This window comes from Scyliorhinus canicula, chromosome 7 (genome assembly GCF_902713615.1).
Source record: "Scyliorhinus canicula chromosome 7, sScyCan1.1, whole genome shotgun sequence".
NCBI lineage: Eukaryota > Metazoa > Chordata > Chondrichthyes > Carcharhiniformes > Scyliorhinidae > Scyliorhinus > Scyliorhinus canicula.
In genome coordinates, this window is record NC_052152.1 from 2282406 (window position 1) to 2306223 (window position 23818).

General features: G+C 55.4%; 1 protein-coding gene across 1 annotated transcript in view; it reads left to right on the plus strand.

The window, feature by feature from the left end:
- trappc10 (trafficking protein particle complex 10) overlaps positions 1-23818 on the plus strand; it is an 81569-nt gene that overhangs the window by 45083 nt on the left and 12668 nt on the right. Inside the window, exons 12-16 of the mRNA XM_038801309.1 lie at positions 1973-2211; positions 3973-4073; positions 17942-18068; positions 20262-20429; positions 21546-21723. Of these exons, the coding sequence (XP_038657237.1) occupies positions 1973-2211; positions 3973-4073; positions 17942-18068; positions 20262-20429; positions 21546-21723 (813 nt within the window). The remainder of the gene's footprint in view (positions 1-1972; positions 2212-3972; positions 4074-17941; positions 18069-20261; positions 20430-21545; positions 21724-23818) is intronic.

Genomic DNA, 23818 nt, shown 5'->3' on the forward strand with positions numbered 1-23818 from the left:
GACTTGTCTGCCCTCAATCCCAATAGTTTGTTGAGTACCGTTTCTCTATTGATGCTGATTGTTCCAAATTCCACCCTTTCTATCACCTCTGAATTGCCCGTTCCTATCGGAATGGTACTCGTGTCCTCCAGCGTGAAAACTGAGGTAAAATATTGATTTAGAATCTTTGCCATTTCAATGTTCCCCACTAGTAACTCTCCGATTTCATCTTCCAAGGGACCAAATTTCACCTCAGTGACTCTCTTCCCTTTTATGTACTTATGGAAGCTTTTGCTGTCCTTTCTCATATTTTGCGATAGTTTACTTTCGTAATTCTCTTATTACTTTTTTAGTATCCCTTTATTTATGTTTGAAAGTTTCCCAGTCTGCCAATGGGCTTTGCAACACGTGGATATTGTCTGTCTGTTATCCTTAGGGATGAAAGCTAACCTCCACTTCTGTTGGTCTCTGTCCTGTTAGCAATATGGGGAATAAAAATATAGAAAATAATTAGAAGTCTCTTCAAGAGCAGGAAAAGTTTGAAATGCTAAAGCATCAATTTATTGTGTACAGTTTTGGTCTCCTAGTTTGCGGAAGGACAATCCCCCTGGCTATTGAGGGTGTCCAGCGAAGGTTCCCCAGACTAATTCCCGGGATGGCAGGACTGGATGGACTGGGCTTGTACTCACTGGAGTTTAGAAGAATGAGAGGGGATCTCATAGAAACATCTAAAATCCTGATGGGGCTGGACAGGCTGGATGCGGGAAGAATGTTCCCGATGTTGGGAATGTCCAGAACTAGGGGTCACAGCCTAAGAATAAGGGGTCAGCCATTCAGGACTGAGATGAGGAAGAACTTGTCTCAGAGAGTTGCGAACTTGTGGAATTCTCCACGGCAGAAAGCTGTTGGGCCAGTTCATTGGATATATTCCAGAGGGAGCTGGACGTGGCCCTTATGACTAAAGGGATCCAGATGTATGAAGAGAAAGCGGGAGTGGGATACTGAATTTGCGTGATCAGCCATGGTCATATTGAATGTTGGTGCGGGCTCGAATGGCAGAATGGCCTCCTCCTGCACTGATTATCTATGTTTACACCTGTAATGCGAGTGTTTGATGGGGACAGTATAGAGGGAGCTTTACTCTGTATCTAACCCACTGCTGTACCTGTCCTGGGAGTGTTTGATGGGGACAGTGTAGAGGGAGCTTTACTCTGTATCTAACCCCGTGCTGTACCTGTCCTGGGAGTGTTTGATGGGGACAGTGTAGAGGGAGCTTTACTCTGTATCTAACCCCATGCTGTACCTGTCCTGGGAGTATTTGATGGGGACAGTGTAGAGGGAGCTTTACTCTGTATCTAACCCCGTGCTGTACCTGTCCTGGGAGAGTTTGATGGGGACAGTGTAGAGGGAGCTTTACTCTGTATCTAACCCCGTGCTGTACCTGTCCTGGGGGTGTTTGATGGGGGCAGTGTAGAGGGAGCTTTACTCTGTATCTAACCCCGTGCTGTACCTGTCCTGGGAGTGTTTGATGGGGACAGTGTAGAGGGAGCTTTACTCTGTATCTAACCCCGTGCTGTACCTGTTCTGGGAATAGAGGAATGTAGTACAGGTTGAGAATGCTTTATCTAAAACTCTTGGGCCTGAATGTGATTTGGAATTCAGATAGTTTGCAGTTTTCAGATGTATGTAGAATTGGCCCTACTTATATTCAATAACTCAAGTCTTGGCTATTTATAATCTAAAGCAAATAACATGGATTGGGAAGCAAGATGTTGGTGGAGTTTGGTGTCGCCTCAGGTCACTGACATCCGTTGGTCTGATCCAAAATAGTTTGGTTTTGGGATATCCGATACAGGATATCTGGTGTTAACAATCTGAACTGTGTTGAGCAGTGTGAAAGCTGGTTCCCAAACCATCAGCACAGTGCTACCAGTTTCTAACAAAGATCTTCCTAATTTGGTTTTAATCGAACTGATGTATTCTTTTGAAATAGACAAAATCTCTGAGGCTCCCTTAACCATTCAATCATCTGGAAAACTCAGCAGCATCACCTTGCCCCTGGCTCCTGCTTATCACCAAATCGAGTTTCAACTGCATGTAATCTGCCACTTGCCATCCACACTGCCAACACCTCCAGATACAGAGAGACCCAGCACCGACTTAAAGGCAAATCGCAAAGCTCAAGAGAAAAGCAAACTGGACATGCCCTGTATGACCTCCATCGAACAGAAGGTGCAGTTAGAGCGCTGCCTTATTGAGGGGAGGGGGTGATGGGGGACTGCGGGGAGCGGCTGTGGGATGCGGGGTTGCTGTGTTAGGGGAAAGACCATAAAACATAGGAGCAGAATTTGGCCATTTGGCCCATCGAGTCTGCTCCGCCATTCAATCATGGCTGATAGTTTCTCATCCCCATTCTCCTGCCTTCGCCCCATAACCCCGGATCCCCTTATTGATCAAGAACCTATCAATATCTGTCTGAAAATTGCTTATTGTCACGAGTAGGCTTCAAATGAAGTTACTGTGTAAAGCCCCTAGTCGCCACATTCCGACGCCTGTTCGGGAGAATGGTACGGGAAGTCTTAAAGTGATTTGGCCTCCACAGCCTTCTGTGGGAGATTCACCACCCTCTGGCTGAAGAAATTCCTCCTCATCTGTGTTTTAAAGGATTGTCTCTTTAGTCTGAGATGGTGACCTCTGGTTCTAGTTTTTCCTACAAGTGGAAGCATCCTCTCCACGTCCACTCTATCCAGGCCTTGCAGTATCCTGTAAGTTTCAATAAGATCCCCCCTCATCCTTCTAAACTACAACGAGTACAGACCCAGAGTACTCAACCGTTCCTCATATGACAACTTCTTCATTCCAGGGATCATTCTTGTGAACCTCCTCTGGACCCTTTCCAAGGCCCCAGCACATCCTTCCTTAGATATGGGGCCCAAAACTGCTCACAATACTCCAAATGGGGTCTGACCAGAGCCTTATACAGCCTCAGAAGTACATCCCTGGTCTTGTATTCTAGCCCTCTTGACCTGAAACATTGTATTTGCCTTCTTAACTGCCAGCTGAACCTGCACAACAACCTTCAGAGAATCGTGAACAAGGACTCCCAAGTCCCTTTGTGCTTCTGATTTCCTAAACATTTCCCCATTTAGAAAATAGTCTATGCCTAGATTCCTCCTTCCAAAATGCATAACCTCACACTTTTCCACATTGTATTTCATTTGCCACTTCATTGCCCACTCTCCTAGCCTGTCCAAGTCCTTCTGCAGCCCCCTTGCTTCCTCAATACTACCTGCCCCTCTACAGATCTTTGTATCATCTGCAAACTTAGCAACATTGCCGTCAGTACCTTCTTCCAGATCATTAATGTATATTGTAAAAAGTTGTGGTCCCAGCACAGACCCCTGAGGCACACCACTAGTCACCGGCTGCCATCCTGAAAAAGACCCCTTTTTCCCCACTCTCTGCCTTCTGCCAGTCAGCCAATCCTCTATCCATACCAGGATCTTACCCTTAACACCATGGGCTCTTAACTTATTGAACAGTCTCCTATGCGGCACCTTGTCAAAGGCCTTCTGGAAATCTAAATAAATCATGTCCACTGGTTCTCCTTTGTCTAACTTGCTTGTTACCTCCTCAAATGACTCTAACAGATTTGTCTGACACAACGTCCCTTTGACAAAGCCGTGCTGACTCAGTCCTATTTTACCGTGCACTTCCAAATACACCGCGATCTCATCTTCAATAACAGACTCTAAAATCTTATCAATGACCGAAGTCAGGCTAACCGGCCTATAATTTCCCGTCTTCTGCCTCCCTCCCTTCTTAAACAGGGGTGTTACATTAGCCACTTTCCAGTCCTCTGGGGCTGACTGTCAATGCTGTTGTCGGGGGGAGGGGGGAGTGTATCGAGTGTGTTGGTGAGCTGTGTTGAGCTCTGTCCTCCTGATATCATTGAGTTAATAACTGTCTTGTGCTTTTGTATTTTCGATGCAGATTTCCATTGACTGTCCCTGGACCATTTATTCAACCCTGATCTCCCTGACCTTCAATATACCATTCACTGCCAAACACTTGCTCCTATCATCGGGTCCAAGGTAAAACTGCATCAGAACTGGACTTTCCATCTACATTACAAACTTTTAACAACTTGTGGAGCACGGGAAGGGGGAGTGGGGCCAGGAACGGGGAGTAGGAACGGGATTGCGAACGGGGAGTGGGAACAGGAAGGAGGAGTGTGTTTGGGAACAGGGAATGCGAACTTGAACAGGAACGGGGAGAGGAAACGGGAGCGGCAACGGGGACAGGGAGCGGCAACGGGGACAGGGAGCGGCAACGGGAACAGGGAACGGCAACGGGGACAGGGAGCGGGAACAGGGAATGGCAACGGGGGCAGGGAGCAGCAACGGGGACAGGGAGCAGCAACGGGGACAGGGAGCGGCAACGGGGACAGGGAGCGGCAACGGGAACAGGGAACGGCAACGGGAACAGGGAACGGCAACGGGGACAGGGAGCGGGAACAGGGAGCGGCAACGGGGGCAGGGAGCGGCAACGGGGGCAGGGAGCGGCAACGGGGGCAGGGAGCGGCAACGGGGACAGGGAGCGGCAACGGGAACAGGGAGCGGCAACGGGAACAGGGAGCGGCAACGGGGACAGGGAACGGCAACGGGGACGGAGCGGCAACGGGGACGGAGCGGCAGCGGGGACAGGGGGCGGCGACGGGGACAGGGGGCGGCGACGGGAACAGGGAGCGGCAACGGGGACAGGAAGCGGCAACGGGAACAGGGAACGGCAACGGGGACGGAGCGGCAGCGGGGACAGGGGGCGGCGACGGGGACAGGGGGCGGCGACGGGGACAGGGAGCGGCGACGGGGACAGGGAGCGGCAACGGGGACAGGGAACGGCAACGGGGACAGGGAGCGGCAACGGGGACAGGGAGCGGCAACGGGGGCAGGGAGCGGCAACGGGGGCAGGGAGCGGCAACGGGGACGGAGCGGCAACGGGGGCAGGGAGCGGCAACGGGGGCAGGGAGCGGCAACGGGGACAGGGAGCGGCAACGGGAACAGGGAGCGGCAACGGGGACAGGAAGCGGCAACGGGAACAGGGAACGGCAACGGGGACGGAGCGGCAGCGGGGACAGGGGGCGGCGACGGGGACAGGGGGCGGCGACGGGAACAGGGAGCGGCAACGGGGACAGGAAGCGGCAACGGGAACAGGGAACAGGGAACGGCAACGGGGACGGAGCGGCAGCGGGGACAGGGGGCGGCGACGGGGACAGGGGGCGGCGACGGGGACGGGGACAGGGAGCGGCGACGGGGACAGGGAGCGGCGACGGGGACAGGGAGCGGCGACGGGGACAGGGAGCGGCGACGGGGACAGGGAGCGGCGACGGGGACAGGGAGCGGCAACGGGAACAGGGAGCGGCAACGGGGACAGGGAGCGGGGACAGGGAGCGGCAACGGGGACGGGGAGCGGCAACGGGGACAGGGAGCGGCGACGGGGACGGGGAGCGGGGACAGGGGGCGGCAACGGGGACAGGGGGCGGCAACGGGGACAGGGAGCGGCGACGGGGACAGGGAGCGGCGACGGGGACAGGGAGCGGCGACGGGGACAGGGAGCGGCGACGGGAACAGGGAGCGGCGACGGGAACAGGGAGCGGCAGCGGGAACAGGGAACAGGGAGCGGCGACGGGAACAGGGAGCGGCAGCGGGAACAGGGAACAGGGAGCGGCAACGGGGACAGGGAGCGGGGACAGGGAGCGGCAACGGGGACAGGAAGCGGCAACGGGAACAGGGAGCGGGGACAGGGAGCGGCAACGGGGACAGGGAGCGGCAATGGGAACGGAGCGGGAACAGGGAGCGGCAACGGGGACAGGGAGCGGGAACGGGGACAGGGAACGGCAACGGGGACAGGGAGCGGCAATGGGAACAGGGAGCGGCAACGGGGACAGGCAGCGGGAACGGGGACAGGGAACGGGGACAGGGAGCGGGAACGGGGACAGGGAGCGGGGACAGGGAGCGGCAACGGGGACAGGGAGCGGCAACGGTGACAGGGAGCGGCAATGGGAACGGAGCGGGAACAGGGAGCGGCAACGGGGACAGGGAGCGGGGACGGGGACAGGCAGCGGGAACGGGGACAGGGAGCGGGAACGGGGACAGGGAACGGGGACAGGGAGCGGCAACGGGAACAGGGAGCGGGAACGGGGACAGGGAGCGGCAACGGGGACAGGGAACGGCAACGGGAACAGGGAGCGGCGACGGGAACAGGGAGCGGCAGCGGGAACAGGGAACAGGGAGCGGCGACGGGAACAGGGAGCGGGAACAGGGAGCGGCAACGGGGACAGGGAGCGGGGACAGGGAGCGGCAACGGGGACAGGAAGCGGCAACGGGGACAGGGAGCGGCAACGGGAACAGAGAGCGGGGACAGGGAGCGGCAACGGGGACAGGGAGCGGCAACGGGGACAGGGAGCGTCAATGGGAACGGAGCGGGAACAGGGAGCGGCAACGGGGACAGGGAGCGGCGACGGGAACAGGGAGCGGCAGCGGGAACAGGGAACAGGGAGCGGTGACGGGAACAGGGAGCGGCAACGGGAACAGGGAGCGGGAATGGGGACAGGGAGCGGCAATGGGAACGGAGCGGGAACAGGGAGCGGCAACGGGGACAGGGAGCGGGAACGGGGACAGGGAGCGGCAATGGGAACGGAGCGGGAACAGGGAGCGGCAACGGGGACAGGGAGCGGCAATGGGAACGGAGCGGGAACAGGGAGCGGCAACGGGGACAGGCAGCGGGAACGGGGACAGGGAGCGGGAACGGGGACAGGGAACGGCAACGGGGACAGGGAGCGGCAATGGGAACGGAGCGGGAACAAGGAGCGGCAACGGCGACAGGCAGCGGGAACGGGGACAGGGAGCGGGAACGGGGACAGGGAACGGGGACAGGGAGCGGCAACGGGAACAGGGAGCGGCAACGGGGACAGGGAGCGGCAACGGGGACAGGGAGCGGCAGCGGGAACGGGGACAGGCAGCGGGAACGGGGACAGGGAACGGGGACAGGGAGCGGGAACGGGGACAGGGAACGGGGACAGGGAGCGGCAACGGGGACAGGGAGCGGGAACGGGGACAGGGAGCGGCGACGGGGACAGGGAACGGCAACGGGAACAGGGAGCGGCGACGGGAACAGGGAGCGGCAGCGGGAACAGGGAACAGGGAGCGGCGACGGGAACAGGGAGCGGCAGCGGGAACAGGGAACAGGGAGCGGCAACGGGGACAGGGAGCGGGGACAGGGAGCGGCAACGGGGACAGGAAGCGGCAACGGGGACAGGGAGTGGCAACGGGAACAGGGAGCGGGGACAGGGAGCGGCAACAGGGACAGGGAGCGGCAACGGGGACAGGGAGCGGCAACGGGGACAGGGAGCGGCAACGGGGACAGGGAGCGTCAATGGGAACGGAGCGGGAACAGGGAGCGGCAACGGGGACAGGGAGCGGCGACGGGGACAGGGAGCGGCAACGGGGACAGGGAGCGGGAACGGGGACAGGGAACGGGGAGCGGGAACGGGGACAGGGAACGGGGACAGGGAGCGGGAACGGGGACAGGGAGCGGCAACGGGAACAGGGAGCGGCAACGGGGACAGGGAGCGGCAACGGGGACAGGGAACGGCAACGGGAACAGGGAGCGGCAACGGGGACAGAGTGCGGCAACGGGGACAGGGAGCGGCAACGGGGACAGGGAGCGGCAACGGGGACAGGGAACGGCAACGGGGACAGGGAGCGGCAACGGGGACAGGGAGCGGCAACGGGGACAGGGAGCGGCGACGGGAACAGGGAGCGGCGACGGGGACAGGGAGCGGCGACGGGGACAGGGAGCGGCGACGGGGACAGGGAGCGGCAACGGGAACAGGGAGCGGCAATGGGAACGGAGCGGGAACAGGGAGCGGCAACGGGGACAGGGAGCGGCGACGGGGACAGGGAACGGCAACGGGAACAGGGAGCGGCGACGGGAACAGGGAGCGGCAGCGGGAACAGGGAACAGGGAGCGGCGACGGGAACAGGGAGCGGCAGCGGGAACAGGGAACAGGGAGCGGCAACGGGGACAGGGAGCGGCAACGGGGACAGGAAGCGGCAACGGGGACAGGGAGTGGCAACGGGAACAGGGAGCGGCAACGGGGACAGGGAGCGGCAACGGGGACAGGGAGCGGCAACGGGGACAGGGAGCGGCAACGGGGACAGGGAGCGGCAACGGGGACAGGGAGCGTCAATGGGAACGGAGCGGGAACAGGGAGCGGCAACGGGGACAGGGAGCGGCAACGGGGACAGGGAGCGGGAACGGGGACAGGGAACGGGGAGCGGGGACAGGGAACGGGGACAGGGAGCGGGAACGGGGACAGGGAGCGGCAACGGGAACAGGGAGCGGCGACGGGGACAGGGAGCGGCGACGGGGACAGGGAGCGGCGACGGGGACGGGGAGCGGCGACGGGGACGGGGGGCGGCGACGGGGACAGGGAGCGGCGACGGGGACAGGGAGCGGCGACGGGGACAGGGAGCGGCGACGGGGACGGGGAGCGGCGACGGGGACGGGGGGCGGCGACGGGGACAGGGAGCGGCGACGGGGACAGGGAGCGGCGACGGGGACAGGGAGCGGCGACGGGGACAGGGAGCGGCGACGGGGACAGGGAGCGGCGACGGGGACAGGGAGCGGCGACGGGGACAGGGAGCGGCGACGGGGACAGGGAGCGGCGACGGGGACAGGGAGCGGCGACGGAGACAGGGAGCGGCGACGGGGACAGGGAGCGGCAACGGGAACAGGGAGCGGCAACGGGGACAGAGTGCGGGAACAGGGAGCGGGAACGGGGACAGGGAGCGGCAACGGGGACAGGGAACGGCAACGGGGACAGGGAGCGGCAACGGGAACAGGGAGCGGCAACGGGGACAGAGTGCGGCGACAGGGAGCAGCAACGGGGACAGGGAGCGGGAACGGGGACAGGGAGCGGCAACGGGGACAGGGAGCGGCAACGGGGACAGGGAGCGGCAACGGGGACAGGGAGCGTCAATGGGAACGGAGCGGGAACAGGGAGCGGCAACGGGGACAGGGAGCGGCAACGGGGACAGGGAGCGGGAACGGGGACAGGGAACGGGGAGCGGGGACAGGGAACGGGGACAGGGAGCGGGAACGGGGACAGGGAGCGGCAACGGGAACAGGGAGCGGCGACGGGGACAGGGAGCGGCGACGGGGACAGGGAGCGGCGACGGGGACGGGGAGCGGCGACGGGGACGGGGGGCGGCGACGGGGACAGGGAGCGGCGACGGGGACAGGGAGCGGCGACGGGGACAGGGAGCGGCGACGGGGACGGGGAGCGGCGACGGGGACGGGGGCGGCGACGGGGACAGGGAGCGGCGACGGGGACAGGGAGCGGCGACGGGGACAGGGAGCGGCGACGGGGACAGGGAGCGGCGACGGGGACAGGGAGCGGCGACGGGGACAGGGAGCGGCGACGGGGACAGGGAGCGGCGACGGGGACAGGGAGCGGCGACGGGGACAGGGAGCGGCGACGGAGACAGGGAGCGGCGACGGGGACAGGGAGCGGCAACGGGAACAGGGAGCGGCAACGGGGACAGAGTGCGGGAACAGGGAGCGGGAACGGGGACAGGGAGCGGCAACGGGGACAGGGAACGGCAACGGGGACAGGGAGCGGCAACGGGAACAGGGAGCGGCAACGGGGACAGAGTGCGGCGACAGGGAGCAGCAACGGGGACAGGGAGCGGGAACGGGGACAGGGAGCGGCGACGGGGACAGGGAACGGCGACGGGGACAGGGAGCGGCGACGGGGACAGGGAGCGGCGACGGGGACAGGGAGCGGCGACGGGGACAGGGAGCGGCGACGGGGACAGGGAACGGCGACGGGGACAGGGAGCGGCGACGGGGACAGGGAGCGGCGACGGGGACAGGGAGCGGCGACGGGGACAGGGAGCGGCGACGGGGACAGGGAGCGGCGACGGGGACAGGGAGCGGCAACGGGGACAGGGATTCTCCGGCCAGTGGAAACAATCTCTCAATGTCTATCCTCTCAACATCTATCCAACGGCATCGGTATCTTGTATGTTAGAATGAGATCAAATCTCATTCTTAGGGTGGAGATTTGTAAAGAGCGGGAGCTGAGAGTCAGAGCGGACTTAAGTCAGGGTCTTAAAGGAAGTTCCAGCAGAGATAGTGCCAGCAGCGATAGTGCCAGCGGAGATAGTGCCAGCGGAGATAGTGGATCTAACCATACCGGCATCGGATTTTGTTTGACTGTAATTTCTTGGAAAAGGTCCCCTGGACCTTGTGTAATCGCTGTGTTTTTGTCATGACTTGGCCTGTGTATGAACTTGATATGATACTGGACCTGTCTGGCGGACGATTGTCCTGGAAGTCCATGGGTCGCCACCTGCAAAGTTGTGAAAATAGACTGCGTCACCTGGTACAAGAGTCTGGCTGCTTTCGTCTAACACGGCAACACCCTTGCTGCTCCCAGCCGGGATATACTTTCCCGACAATATCAGGGAAAGCCAGGCTACATGTTGTTCGAAGCCTTTGGCCCATCAGCAATCCAGCCAGTGCTACCCCAGTCGTGACATGCGGAGGGTCCGATAACAGAACAATAATTCGGCCAGTCTCGTGTCTATTAATCCCGAAGTCTGCTTTTTCAGCGCTTGTTTGAATGTTTGTGACACCCTTTCTGTCAGCCTGTTGGAAGCCAGGAGATACAGGGCTATACGGATGTGCCTTACCCCGTTTGTTTTCATGAATCCCGTGAATTCCTCACTGGTGAAAGGCTGTCGGTCACCAACACCTCTGGGATAACGTGCGTGCTGAAAGACAGGCGCAGTTTCTGAATGGTCGCCTTCTCGATGCTCAACGACATTCGATGGACTTCCAACCACTTGAGTGGGCACCAATCAGTACTGAGAATAAGGGACCAGTGAAGCCTGTATGGAACCGCACCCATGTTGGCCACGGCCATTCCCATGGGTGAAGGGGCGCAGCTGGCAAAAGCTGCTGCTGTTCCTGGCAAATGTCAACCTGCTGGGCTACCCTTTTTATCTCTGAGTCCAGGCCCGGCCACCAAACATTGCTGCGGGCAAGCATTTCCATTTTGGACGCCCCCTGGGTGCCCATTGTGCAGGTCCCTCAAGATCAGATCTTGACGCTTACCCATGATGACCCCACAAAAGGATGCCGTCTTCCTCACTAAACTCAAACAGTTTTGTCAAGAATGCCAATAACTCATTGGACAGTTGTCTTTGCTGACCCTCATATAGGACTGTGTGTCGAACCTTCAAAAGGACCGGGTCAGTCTGTGTCCACTCACGGATTTGGGATACTGTAGCAGGCAACAGGTCCATAAACTTTAGCATGTCCACTACCTCGCCAGTCCTGGGAGGCGAAGTGTGATGGCCAAGGCAATCTGCTTAGCTCATCCACGTTAGCGATCTGGGGACCTGGACATATTCAGAAGCAGCCAGAAGGAGGGCCTAACGTTGTATCCTGGCAGAGGTAATAGGTGGAATCGCTGCATATTTTAAAAGACCCAGCATCGGCTTGTGGTCCGTGATGTTTGTGAGCTGTCGGCCGTCCACATACTGATGGAACTTCACGGCGAAGACAACTGCCAGACCCTCTTTCTCAATTTACGCATAATTACACTCGGCCACGGCCAGTGTCCAAAGCGATCGGCCTCTCTGACATCTGCCATACCGCTTGATAAAACTGCGCCAGTGCCGTACAGTGACGCGTGACGATTATTTGTTTGCTGGGATCATAATGTGTTAACAAGCCTGAGAAAGTCTGTTGTTTTTTCACCTGTGTGAATACATCTTCCTGTTGCTTTTCCCACGCCCATTTCTGGTTCTTTTTCAAGAGGTGGTGTCGGTGGGCAAATTGCCGGGGTGAACTTTCCGTATTAGTTCACTAATCCCAGGGTAGACCTCAGCTCTGTGGTGTTTTCAGCTTAGGAACTTGTTGAATTGCCCGTACTTTCTCTGCAACCGGGTGTAACCCCCTCACGGTCCCCTCGGTAGCTCAGGTACACTACTTCCTCGTATGGAACACACATTGTTCTCTCTGCAGGCGAACGCCCGTCTCTGAGAAACAGCGGTGATCCTCGTCCTAATTACTTAAACGTCCTGTTCAGTTTCCCCTGACTAACACATTGTCCAGATACACTGCCACTCGCGGCAATCCCCTCAGTATGTTTTCCATTATCTTCTGAAAATTGTACCGGCCGATGACACTCCGTAGGGTAGTCTGGTGTTCTCGTCCAGGCTTCGCTGCGTGTTATGGTGACACATTTACATGAGGCAGGGTCTAATTCTAACTACGAGTACACATGGCTCATATCGAGCTTCATAAATATGTGTCCACTGGCCAGTTTTGTGTCTCGAACCTCGATGTTCAGCATCGGGTAAGGATCCAGCCGGGAGGCCCTGTGTTTTTTTTTTAGAAAATATTTTTTGAGGCATTTATGATTTTACCATTTTCACATTTTAAACAACAGAGATTCATTGCATGCAAAAATCCCACAATAACAAACCCAACTTCCCCCATCCCTAAACCCACACTCCCCATACATTAGTGTGCAGTTCTGGTCACCTCATTTTAGGAAGGATGTGGAAGCTTTGGAAAAGGTGCAAAGGAGATTTAACAGGATGTTGCCTGGAATGGAGAGTAGGTCATACGAGGAAAGGTTGAGGGTGCTAGGCCTTTTCTCATTAGAACGGAGAAGGATGAGGGGCGACTTGATAGAGGTTTATAAGATGATCAGGGGAATAGATAGAGTAGACAGTCAGAGACTTTTCCCCCGGGTGGAACAAACCATTACAAGGTGACATAAATTTAAGGTGAATGTTGGAAGATATAGGGGGGATGTCAGAGGTAGGTTCTTTACCCAGAGAGTAGTGGGGGCATGGAATGCACTGCCTGTGGAAGTAGTTGAGTCGGAAACGTTAGGGACCTTCAAGCGGCTATTGGATAGGTACATGGATTACGGTAGAATAATGGAGTGTGGATCAATTTGTTCTTAAGGGCAGCACGGTAGCATTGTGGATAGCACAATTACTTCACAGCTCCAGGGTCCCAGGTTCGATTCCGGCTTGGGTCACTGTCTGTGCGGAGTCTGCACATCCTCCCCGTGTCTGCGTGGGTTTCCTCCGGGTGCTCCGGTTTCCTCCCACAGTCCAAAGATGTGCAGGTTGGGGTGGATTGGCCATGATAAATTGCCCTTAGTGTCCAAAAAATCTATTAGGTTCCCTGCCCTTATTCGTCACTTCCATGCCTCCAGGACCTCTGACATGACATCTGAAAATCACCTCAGCCTCAGACACGCCCAGAACATGTGCACATGGTTCGCAAAACTCCCCCCGCACCCCCACCCACACCTGTCCTTCACCTCCCCAAAGAACCTACTCGTCCACAGTCATGTGAACCACCTTGAACTGGATCAGGCTGAGCCTGGCACACGGAGAGGATGCATCGACTCTCCTCGGGGTCTTCTCCCATAGCCTGACTGCCAACTCCCCTCCCAACTCTTCCTCCCACTTCCTCTTCACCTCCCCGATTGGGGCCCCTTCCCACTCCATCAGGAAGCATTGACTCTCCTCAGGGCCGTCTCCCATAGCCCGACTGCCAACTCCCCTCCCAACTCTTCCTCCCACTTCCTCTTCACCTCCCCGATTGGGGCCCCTTCCCACTCCATCAGTTCCTTATATAATTCCGAGACCCTCCCCTCCCCAACCCCTGTTTTAGACAACCCGAAGATGTGCAGGATAGGTGGATTGGCCACACTAAATTGCCCCTTAATTGGAAAATAAAATAATTGGGTATTCTAAATTTATATTTTAAAAAAAGAAGAAAAAAAAATCAATGATGCCGAGGTGGAGACTGTGCACGGGCAGTCAGTAATATCACTGCCTGTCAATCATCATTTGTGATAAAGATCGGCCAGAAAACATTACGCATGCGTTCTGTGTATTATGCCAATAATCTACGCTCGCATGGAACACGGCCAGTCTTCCGAACAAAGGCATTCTTGCGATAGGGGAAAAAAATACTTCAATCTTAGTCCAGCAATGGAAAGGAGGTGGCTGATCATTCCATGATGTAGCAGCATCAACACTAATCAATTTTATCCTCATTGCCAGTTTTGAAGGCCACAAACAAGTTGGAATCGAGTTGGTAAAAAGAACACTATGTTTATTGCAAAGCAATGATTTTGCATTGTACATCAGATCCCAGCTGGTCTGTTCTGTTGGTTCCATACCTGAACGACTATGTAGAGTTCAATCATGAATGTCCTCGAGCTTCCTGCCCCCTTACTGGGGGGGGGGGGGGGGGGGGGGGGGGGGGGGGGGGGGGGGGGGGGGGGGGGGGGGGGGGTCCTATTCGACGAGACTCATGGGGAGACTGATTGCTCCAAGTCTGTAGGTCTCGTGCAGATTATTGCAACACTAAAGTAGGTGGGACAGTTAAGTTGCAGTGAGAACCTTCCAAATGGATGTAGATAGGGTAGGAGATGGGCCAAAATGTAGCAGATGGAGTTTAATGTGAGGTTATCCATTTTGGTCGGAAAAATGGAAAGGCAGCTTATTGTCTGAATGGAGAGAAAATTTAGAATGCTTCAGTGCAGAGGGATCTGGGTGTCGTTGTGCATGAATCTCAAAACTAGCATGCAGATCCAGCAGGTGATAAGAAGGCAAATGGAGTTTGCCATTTTAGAGCTTAAAGGAATAGAATACAAAGGTTCGCAAGTGTTGTTGCAACTGTACAAGACATTGGTGAGACCCCACCCGGAGTATTGGTGAGACCCCACCCGGAGTATTGGTGACACGGCCCCTGGAGTATTGGTGACACGGCCCCTGGAGTATTGGTGAGACCCCACCCGGAGTATTGGTGAGACCCCACCCGGAGTATTGGGGAGACCCCACCCGGAGTATTGGGGAGACCCCACCCGGAGTATTGGGGAGACCCCACCCGGAGTATTGGGGAGACCCCACCCGGAGTATTGGGGAGACCCCACCCGGAGTATTGGGGAGACCCCACCCGGAGTATTGGGGAGACCCCACCCGGAGTATTGGGGAGACCCCACCCGGAGTATTGGGGAGACCCCACCCGGAGTATTGGTGAGACCCCACCCGGAGTATTGGTGAGACCCCACCCGGAGTATTGGTGAGACCCCACCCGGAGTATTGGTGAGACCCCACCCGGAGTATTGGTGAGACGGCCCCTGGAGTATTGGTGAGACCCCACCCGGAGTATTGGTGAGACGGCCCCCGGAGTATTGGTGAGACCCCACCCGGAGTATTGGTGACACGGCCCCTGGAGTATTGATGAGACCCCACCCGGAGTATTGGGCACAGTATTAATCCCCTTATTTGAGGAAAGATGTAGTGGCATTCGAGGCAGTTCAGAGGAGGTTCACTAGATTGATTCCAGAGATGAGGGGTTTGTCGTTTGAAGAGAGATTGAGCAGTTTAGGACGATACTCTCAAGAGTTTAGAAGGATGAAAGGAGATCTAATTGATGTATAAAAGGGCAGTTCGGTAGCGCAGTGGATAGCACAGTTACTTCACAGCGCCAGGGTCCCGGGTTCGATTCCCGGCTTGGGTCACTGTCTGTGCGGAGTCTGCACCTCCTCCCCGTGTCTGCGTGGGTTTGCTCCGGGGGCTCCGGTTTCCTCCCACAGTCCAAATATGTGCAGGTTAGGTGGATTGGCCAGGCTAAATTGCTGATAGTGTTCAAAATGGTTCCGTGAAGTTTGGGTGGCGGGTCTGGCTTGAAGGCGCTAGCGATAGGGCCGTTCCTGACTGCCCCGGGATGATACTCTGGGAGTCCGGTAGTAATAGCTTTGTTGAGAATTTGGACAGTAAGAAGTCTTACAACACCAGGTTAAAGTCCAACAGGTTTGATTCAAACACGAGCTTTCGGAGCGCAGCTCCTTCCTCAGGTGAATCTGGGAGAATTTGGAGGCAGTTTTGCCAACATTTCGGGTTGGGGGCAGGGTCAAGTGAAATGCCGATTCGGGGGAACCATAGATTTGAGCCAGGGACGTGGGATGGAAATTTTTCTAGGTGGGAGGAGAAAGGAATTGGGTAACTAAAAGATTTGTTTCTTGGGGGTCGTTTTGCGGATTGAAGGAGCTGGAAGCGAAGTATGGACTGGAGCAGGGAGAAATATTTAGATACTTGCAGGTTCGAGACTTTGCCAGAAAGGAGGTACAGAGCTTCCCGGTAGAGCCGGGTTCCACATTGCTGGAGGAGGTGCTGACGCCAGGGGGACTGGAGAAGGGGGTAGTGTCAGCGGCTTACGGGCTATTTTGGAGGAGGAGAAGGCACCGCTAAAAGGGATCAAGGCAAAGTGGGAGGAAGAGTTGGGAGAGGGTATGGAGGAGGGGTTCTGGTGTGAGGTGTTATGGAGAGTGAATTCCCCCACCTCGTGTGCGAGATTGGGGCTGATACAGCTGAAGGTGGTGTATAGAGGCCACCTCACATGGGCGAGGATGAGTCGGCTCTTTGACGGGGTAGACGATGTGTGTGAGCATTGCGGGGGGGGGGGGGGGGGGGGGGCAGGCAAACCACGTTCATATGATTTGGTCCTGTCCAAAGCTGGAGGATTACTGGAAGACTGGAAGGAGGTTTTAGGTTCCCGGGAGGCCATATTCGGGGTGTCGGACTAGCCAGGGTTGGAAACGGGTGCGGAGGCAGATGTTGTAGCCTTCGCCTCGTTGATCGCCCGAAGGCGGATCCTGTTGGGGTGGAGATGAACCTCTCCACCCTGTGCCCTGGCGTGGTGGGGGACCTGCTGGAATTCTTAATGCCTGAAAAGGTGAAATTTGAACTGAGGGGAAGGATGGAGGGGTTCTACAATTCATGGGCGTTATTCATTATGCACTTTCGAGAATTGGATCACTTGGGGGTTGGGGGGTGGGAGCGTTGGTGGGGGGGGGGGGGGGGGGAACTGTGTGTTAATGGTGACTATGGGTGATTCCTGATTCCTTTTGGTCATTTGTTTATGTTAACATGCGGGCCAATGTTTGGGGTTTGGTGGGAGGGTGGGATCGTTGTTATTGATATGGGGATTGACATTATATTTGTTACTGATTATTGTTTATTGTTGGGTGTAAATTTGGGAGAAAATATGAAAAAGGAGGAGAAAAAATATATATTTTTTAAAATGGTTAGGTGGGGTTACTGGGTTGTGAGAATGGGGTGGAGGTGTGGGCTCAGGTGGGTTGGTCTTTCCAATGCGGACTCAATGGGCCAAATGGCCTCCTCCTGCACTGTAAATTCTGTACGGACTCAATGGGCCAAATGGCCTCCTTGTGCACTGTAAATTCTATGTCTGTGTCTGACAGGTATTGACAAAGTAGACTTAGAGCGGATGCTTCCTCTTGTGGGCAATCTGGAACTGGAGGTCCTAGTTTTAGGATAAAGGGCAGCAGATTTAAAACCGAGATGAGGAGAAATTACTTCTCAAAGGGTTGTGAATCTGTGGAATTCGCTACCCCAGAATGTAGTGGATGCTGGGACAGTGAGTAAATTTAAGGAGGAGTCAGACAGATTTTTGATTGGTAATGGGGTTGAAGGGTTCTGGAGAACGGGTGGGAAAGTGGAGTTGAGGCCGAGAGGAGATCAATCATGATGGTATTGAATGGCAGAGCTGATCGAGGGACTGAATTGCCGAATCCTGCTCCTAGTTACGTTCTTATGAAATCAGAGGATATAAACCCAACTTACTCAGCCTCTTTTCACAGCGACCAATCCAGTGAATCTTCACTGTGCTGCCTCCTCTCTCTCTCTGAGTGTGAAAGTGTGTCATGTGAATTGGAATGACACAGTTTCAGTCTGTTAAATATTACTGGTTATACTGAATGTTTGATGATCTGTTCCCCTGGATCTGTGCTGATTATTGAGTGTCTCTACCTCTCTCTGCTGTGTAGGAAGTATCTGCAGGTGTGTGCGTACAACCTGTCACATATTGGCTTCCAGTTGTTTGACCCCCAGTTGGTGGAAGTTACCAAAAGCTCAGAGCTGGACTTTGTCTCGATGAATTCCCTCAAACAGCAGGTAAGCTTCTTATTGGCTGTTTCACAACATTTCCCTCTTTCCCTCCCCCTCCCTGCCCCTTCCCCTCCCCCTCCCTGCCCCTTCCCCTCCCCCTCCCTCTCCCCCTTCCCCTCCCAACCCTTCCCCTCCCAACCCTTCCCCTCCCACGATAGCACCATCTATCTGAATCATCAGTTTATCCCATTCCTGGACAATAGATATAAAAGTTTTGACTTTCACTATCTTTGGCATAATTCCCATGGGGAGAATGGGCCAATCATTGTTCCCATTGGGGAGAATGGGCCAATCATAGTTCCCATTGGGGAGAATGGGCCAATCATAATTCCCATTGGGGAGAATGGGCCAAATATAGTTCCCATTGGGGAGAATGGGCCAAATATAGTTCCCATTTGGGGAGAATGGGCCAATCATAGTTCCCATTGGGGAGAATGGGCCAATCATAATTCCCATTGGAGAGAATGAGCCAATCATAGTTCCCATTGGGGAGAATGGGCCAATCGTAGTTCCCATTGGGGAGAATGGGCCAAATATAGTTCCCATTGGGGAGAATGGGCCAATCATAGTTCCCATTGGGGAGAATGGGCCAATCATAGTTCCCATTAGGGAGAATGAGCCAATCATAGTTCCCATTGGGGAGAATGGGCCAATCATTGTTCCCATTGGGGAGAATGGGCCAATCATTGTTCCCATTGCGGAGAATGGGCCAATCATTGTTCCCATTGGGGAGAATGGGCCAATCAGAGTTCCCATTGGGGAGAATGGGCCAATCATTGTTCCCATTGGGGAGAATGGGCCAATCATTGTTCCCATTGGGGAGAATGGGCCAATCATTGTTCCCATTGCGGAGAATGGGCCAATCATTGTTCCCATTGGGGAGAATGGGCCAATCATTGTTCCCATTGGGGAGAATGGGCCAATCATTGTTCCCATTGGGGAGAATGGGCCAATCATTGTTCCCATTGCGGAGAATGGGCCAATCATTGTTCCCATTGCGGAGAATGGGCCAATCATAGTTCCCATTGGGGAGAATGGGCCAATCATTGTTCCCATTGGGGAGAATGGGCCAATCATTGTTCCCATTGGGGAGAATGGGCCAATCATTGTTCCCATTGCGGAGAATGGGCCAATCATTGTTCCCATTGGGGAGAATGGGCCAATCATAGTTCCCATTGCGGAGAATGGGCCAATCATGGAGAGATGATGAGAAGGTTGATGCTGAGCGGCTTCTTCCATTGGCTGCAAACTCTGGACCACAGGTGACAGGTCAGAACCTCAGAATAAGGGTGGGTCGTTCAGGAGGGAAACGGGGAGAGGTTCCGGAGGGAAACGGGGAGAGGTTCCGGAGCGGAACGAGGAGAGGTTCCGGAGCGGAACGAGGAGAGGTTCCGGAGCGGAACGGTGAGAGGTTCCGGAGCGGAACGGGGAGAGGTTCCGGAGGGAAACGGGGAGGGGTTCCGGAGCGGAACGAGGAGAGGTTCCGGAGCGGAACGGGGAGAGGTTCCGGAGCGGAACGAGGAGAGGTTCCGGAGCGGAACGAGGAGAGGTTCCGGAGGGAAACGGGGAGAGATTCCGGAGCGGAACGGGGAGAGATTCCGGAGGGAAACGGGGAGAGGTTCCGGAGGGAAACGGGGAGAGGTTCCAATTGTTGAATATGTTCAAGACCGAGATTCCGAGATTGTTGGACTTGGGCAGTGGTAGGATGTGGGGACAGGACACAACGTGGAGTTACGAGGTTCAGCCACACAATCATTCTGAAGGGTTAGCAGATTGGAAGATAATCTGGCCGACTGCAGCTCCTGTATCTCAATATTTGAAATTCGAGCTAGTCAGTGCCTCTTGCTTTCTCGTCCCCCTCACTACCTCAATATTCTGGGTCAGGGGGATTATCTGCATTCCGCTCTATTATCCCAGATTAATACTGATGGGCAGTAGGTGGGGAGTGATTAACATTGGCAATCCATACATTCCCAATAGCGCATGAGGAGCCCATTGGGTCTGCACCGAAGTTCTGAAAGAGCACCTTACCTGGGTCCATTCGACCACTCTATCCCCCTAACCCCACCAAACACGCACATCTTTGGACTGTGGGAGGAAACCGGAGCACACGCAGATACGGGCAGAATGTGCAGACTCCACACAGTCAGTGACAGCATGTTTAATGTGATCTATATATGCTCTGTTTTACTGTGTTAGTGCATGTACAGCAAGCAAGCCACCTTCTTCCTGTGGGAGTTCAAGTGGATCCAGGAGCCAGGGGCCTCGCTGCACTGCCAATTCAGTGTGTCCTTCACACCACTTACAGGCCAAGAACTTGGATTGATGAAACCGTTTACCTACGAGCTCAAACTCGACAATTTCTGTGTAAGTTGTAGCAATTCACAAATCCGGGTCTTCAGCCAGCACCGACTGTAAGGAATTAACCCCAGTGTGTGTTGAGAATCAGTACAGATCACCATGAACGTTCCCTTATGTGTTTACTGGCAAAGCCGACCTCCTTTGAGTCCTTGACAATTTTTTGGATTTTCCCAATGTTTTTCTTTGCGTTTGACGGTTCCCTTTTTCCAAATTACACTGGCTCACTCTTTGCGAACAATGTATATTTGTAATGCACTTGCCGCTCCCGTGACACTTTGCTGGCAGTACAGACACTGTACAGTGCAGGAACTGTGTCACCGCACACTGTACAGTGCAGGAACTGTGTCACCGCACACTGTACAGTGCAGTAACCGTCTCCCCGGACACTGTACAGTGCAGTAACCGTCTCCCCGGGCACTGTACAGTGCAGTAACCGTGTCCCCGGGCACTGTACAGTGCAGTAACCGTGTCCCCGGGCACTGTACAGTGCAGTAACCGTGTCCCCGGGCACTGTACAGTGCAGTAACCGTGTCCCCGGGCACTGTACAGTGCAGTAACTGTGTCCCCGGGCACTGTACAGTGCAGTAACCGTGTCCCCGGGCACTGTACAGTGCAGTAACCGTGTCCCCGGGCACTGTACAGTGCAGTAACCGTGTCCCCGGGCACTGTACAGTGCAGTAACCGTGTCCCCGGGCACTGTACAATGCAGTAACCGTGTCCCCGGGCACTGTACAGTGCAGTAACCGTCTCCCCGGACACTGTACAGTGCAGTAAGCCTGTCCCCGGACACTGTACAGTGCAGTAACCATGTCCCCGGGCACTGTACAGTGCAGTAACCATGTCCCCGGACACTGTACAGTGCAGTAACCATCTCCCGGACACTGTACAGTGCAGTGACCGCGTCCCCGGGCACTGTACAGTGCAGTAACCATGTCCCCGGACACTGTACAGTGCAGTAACCATCTCCCGGACACTGTACAGTGCAGTGACCGTCTCCCCGGGCACTGTACAGTGCAGTAAGCCTGTCCCCGGGCACTGTACAGTGCAGTGACCGCGTCCCCGGGCACTGTACAGTGCAATAACAGTGTCGCCGGTAACACAGTAACTGTTGTCTCTTTTCAGACATTGTACGATGTTAAAGCTGAAATATTCCCTCCATTCGGAGCCGAGATGTGTAAAACAGGAACTCTGTGTAACTTGGAAGTATCGATTGTTCGTCTCTCTGAGCTGACAGAGGTGGATAAGGATGAAGCTTTAGTGGATTGTGATGGGTATTGTACCACAAAGTTGATGTATGAAGGTACGGTGTGTCCACTCCATTTTAACCAATATGCTTCAGTGTTTTAAACTTCATGGCTGCTTGTGCCAGTGTCTGCCTATGGACCGGCCCAGTCTCAGTGCCTCATTAGTCCACATAAAACCTCTCATTTGTCACAGGGAGGATTGGGCCTAGATTTACTGGTGTTTAAAGAATAGGAAGTGATCGGATAGAAAGGGGGATGGCTGGCTGGACATTCCGGAATGGGGAGGGACTGAGGACACGGGTTGGTTGATCATTTAGGACTAAGGTTAGGAGTAATGTCTTCAATTAGAGAGTTAGGGATCTTTGGAATACCCTGCCCACAGGGCGCTGGGTTGGAATACCCTGCCCACAGGGCGCTGGGTTGGAATACCCTGCCCACAGGGCGGTGGGTGGGAATACCCTGCCCACAGGGCGGTGGGTGGGAATACCCTGCCCACAGGGCGGTGGGTGGGAATACCCTGCCCACAGGGCGGTGGGTTGGAATACCCTGCCCAGAGGGCGGTGGGTGGGAATACCCTGCCCACAGGGCGCTGGGTTGGAATACCCTGCCCAGAGGGCACTGGGTTGGAATACCCTGCCCAGAGGGCACTGGGTTGGAATACCCTGCCCAGAGGGCGGTGGGTGGGAATACCCTGCCCACAGGGCACTGGGTGGTACTTTTTTGAGAATGCTCAAGGTGGAGATTTTTTTTTTTTAAATTTAGATTACCGAATTATTTTTTCCAATTAAGGGGCAATTTAGCGTGGCCAATCCACCTACTCTGCACATTTTTGGGTTGTGGGGGCGAAACCCACGCAGACACGGGGAGAATGTGCAAACTCCACACGGACAGTGACCCAGAGCCGGGATCGAACCTGGGACCTCAGCGCCGTGAGGCGGTTGTGCTAACCACTAGGCCACCGTGCTGCCCTAAGGTGGAGATTGATATATATTTATAAAGGAATTGAGATACATTTGCGCAATGAGGTCACCCATTACAACCTGAAATCAGGATATCATCTCTTCCTGATCTTGTATCTTAATTTCTCAGATTCTAAATCGCTTCCTTTTCCTTAGTCACTCTCACCATCAACCCTGATGCTTCCAGAAAAACTTGATTCTGTATCTAACCCCGTGCTGTACCTGTCCTGGGAGTGTTTGATGGGGACAGTGCAGAGGGAGCTTTACTCTGTATCTAACCCCGTGCTGTACCTGTCCTGGGAGTGTTTGATGGGGACAGTGTAGAGGGAGCTTTACTCTGTATCTCACCCAGTGCTGTACCTGTCCTGGGAGTGTTTGATGGGGACAGTGCAGAGGGAGCTTTACTCTGTATCTAACCCCGTGCTGTACCTGTCCTGGGAGTGTTTGATGGGGACAGTGTAGAGGGAGCTTTACTCTGTATCTAACCCCGTGCTGTACCTGTCCTGGGAGTGTTTGATGGGGACAGTGTAGAGGGAGCTTTACTCTGTATCTAACCCCGTGCTGTACCTGTCCTGGGAGTGTTTGATGGGGACAGTGTAGAGGGAGCTTTACTCTGTATCTAACCCCGTGTTGTACCTGTCCTGGGAGTGTTTGATGGGGACAGTGTATAGGGAGCTTTACTCTGTATCTAACCCCGTGCTGTACCTGTCCTGGGAGTGTTTGATGGGGACAGTGTAGAGGGAGCTTTACTCTGGATCTAGTTGATGTTGACATTACAAATGAAGTGAAACAGTCCCTGACACCTGATGCTATAGTGTACACAGTAGAAATATGTTTAAAATGATTTGATTGAAGAATGTGTGTGACCTGCTTCCTGAGTCCTGCAGGTAATCTATTCACGAAAGGGAAAATGCTGGAAATCTCAGCAAGTCTGGCAGCATCTGTAGGGAGAGAAAAGAGCTAAAGTTTCGAGTCCGATGACTCTTTGTCAAAGCTTTGACAAAGGCGTTGACAAAGAGTCATGGGAATCGAAACGTTAGCTCTTTTCTCTCCCGACAGATGCTGCCAGACTTGCAGGGATTTTCCAGCAATTTCCCTTTTGTTTCTGGTTCCAGCATCCGCAGTAATTTGCTTTTGTCCGTCAGTTAATCTATTCAGCTGTGTAGAGTTTGAAAATGGTTTGATTTTGCTT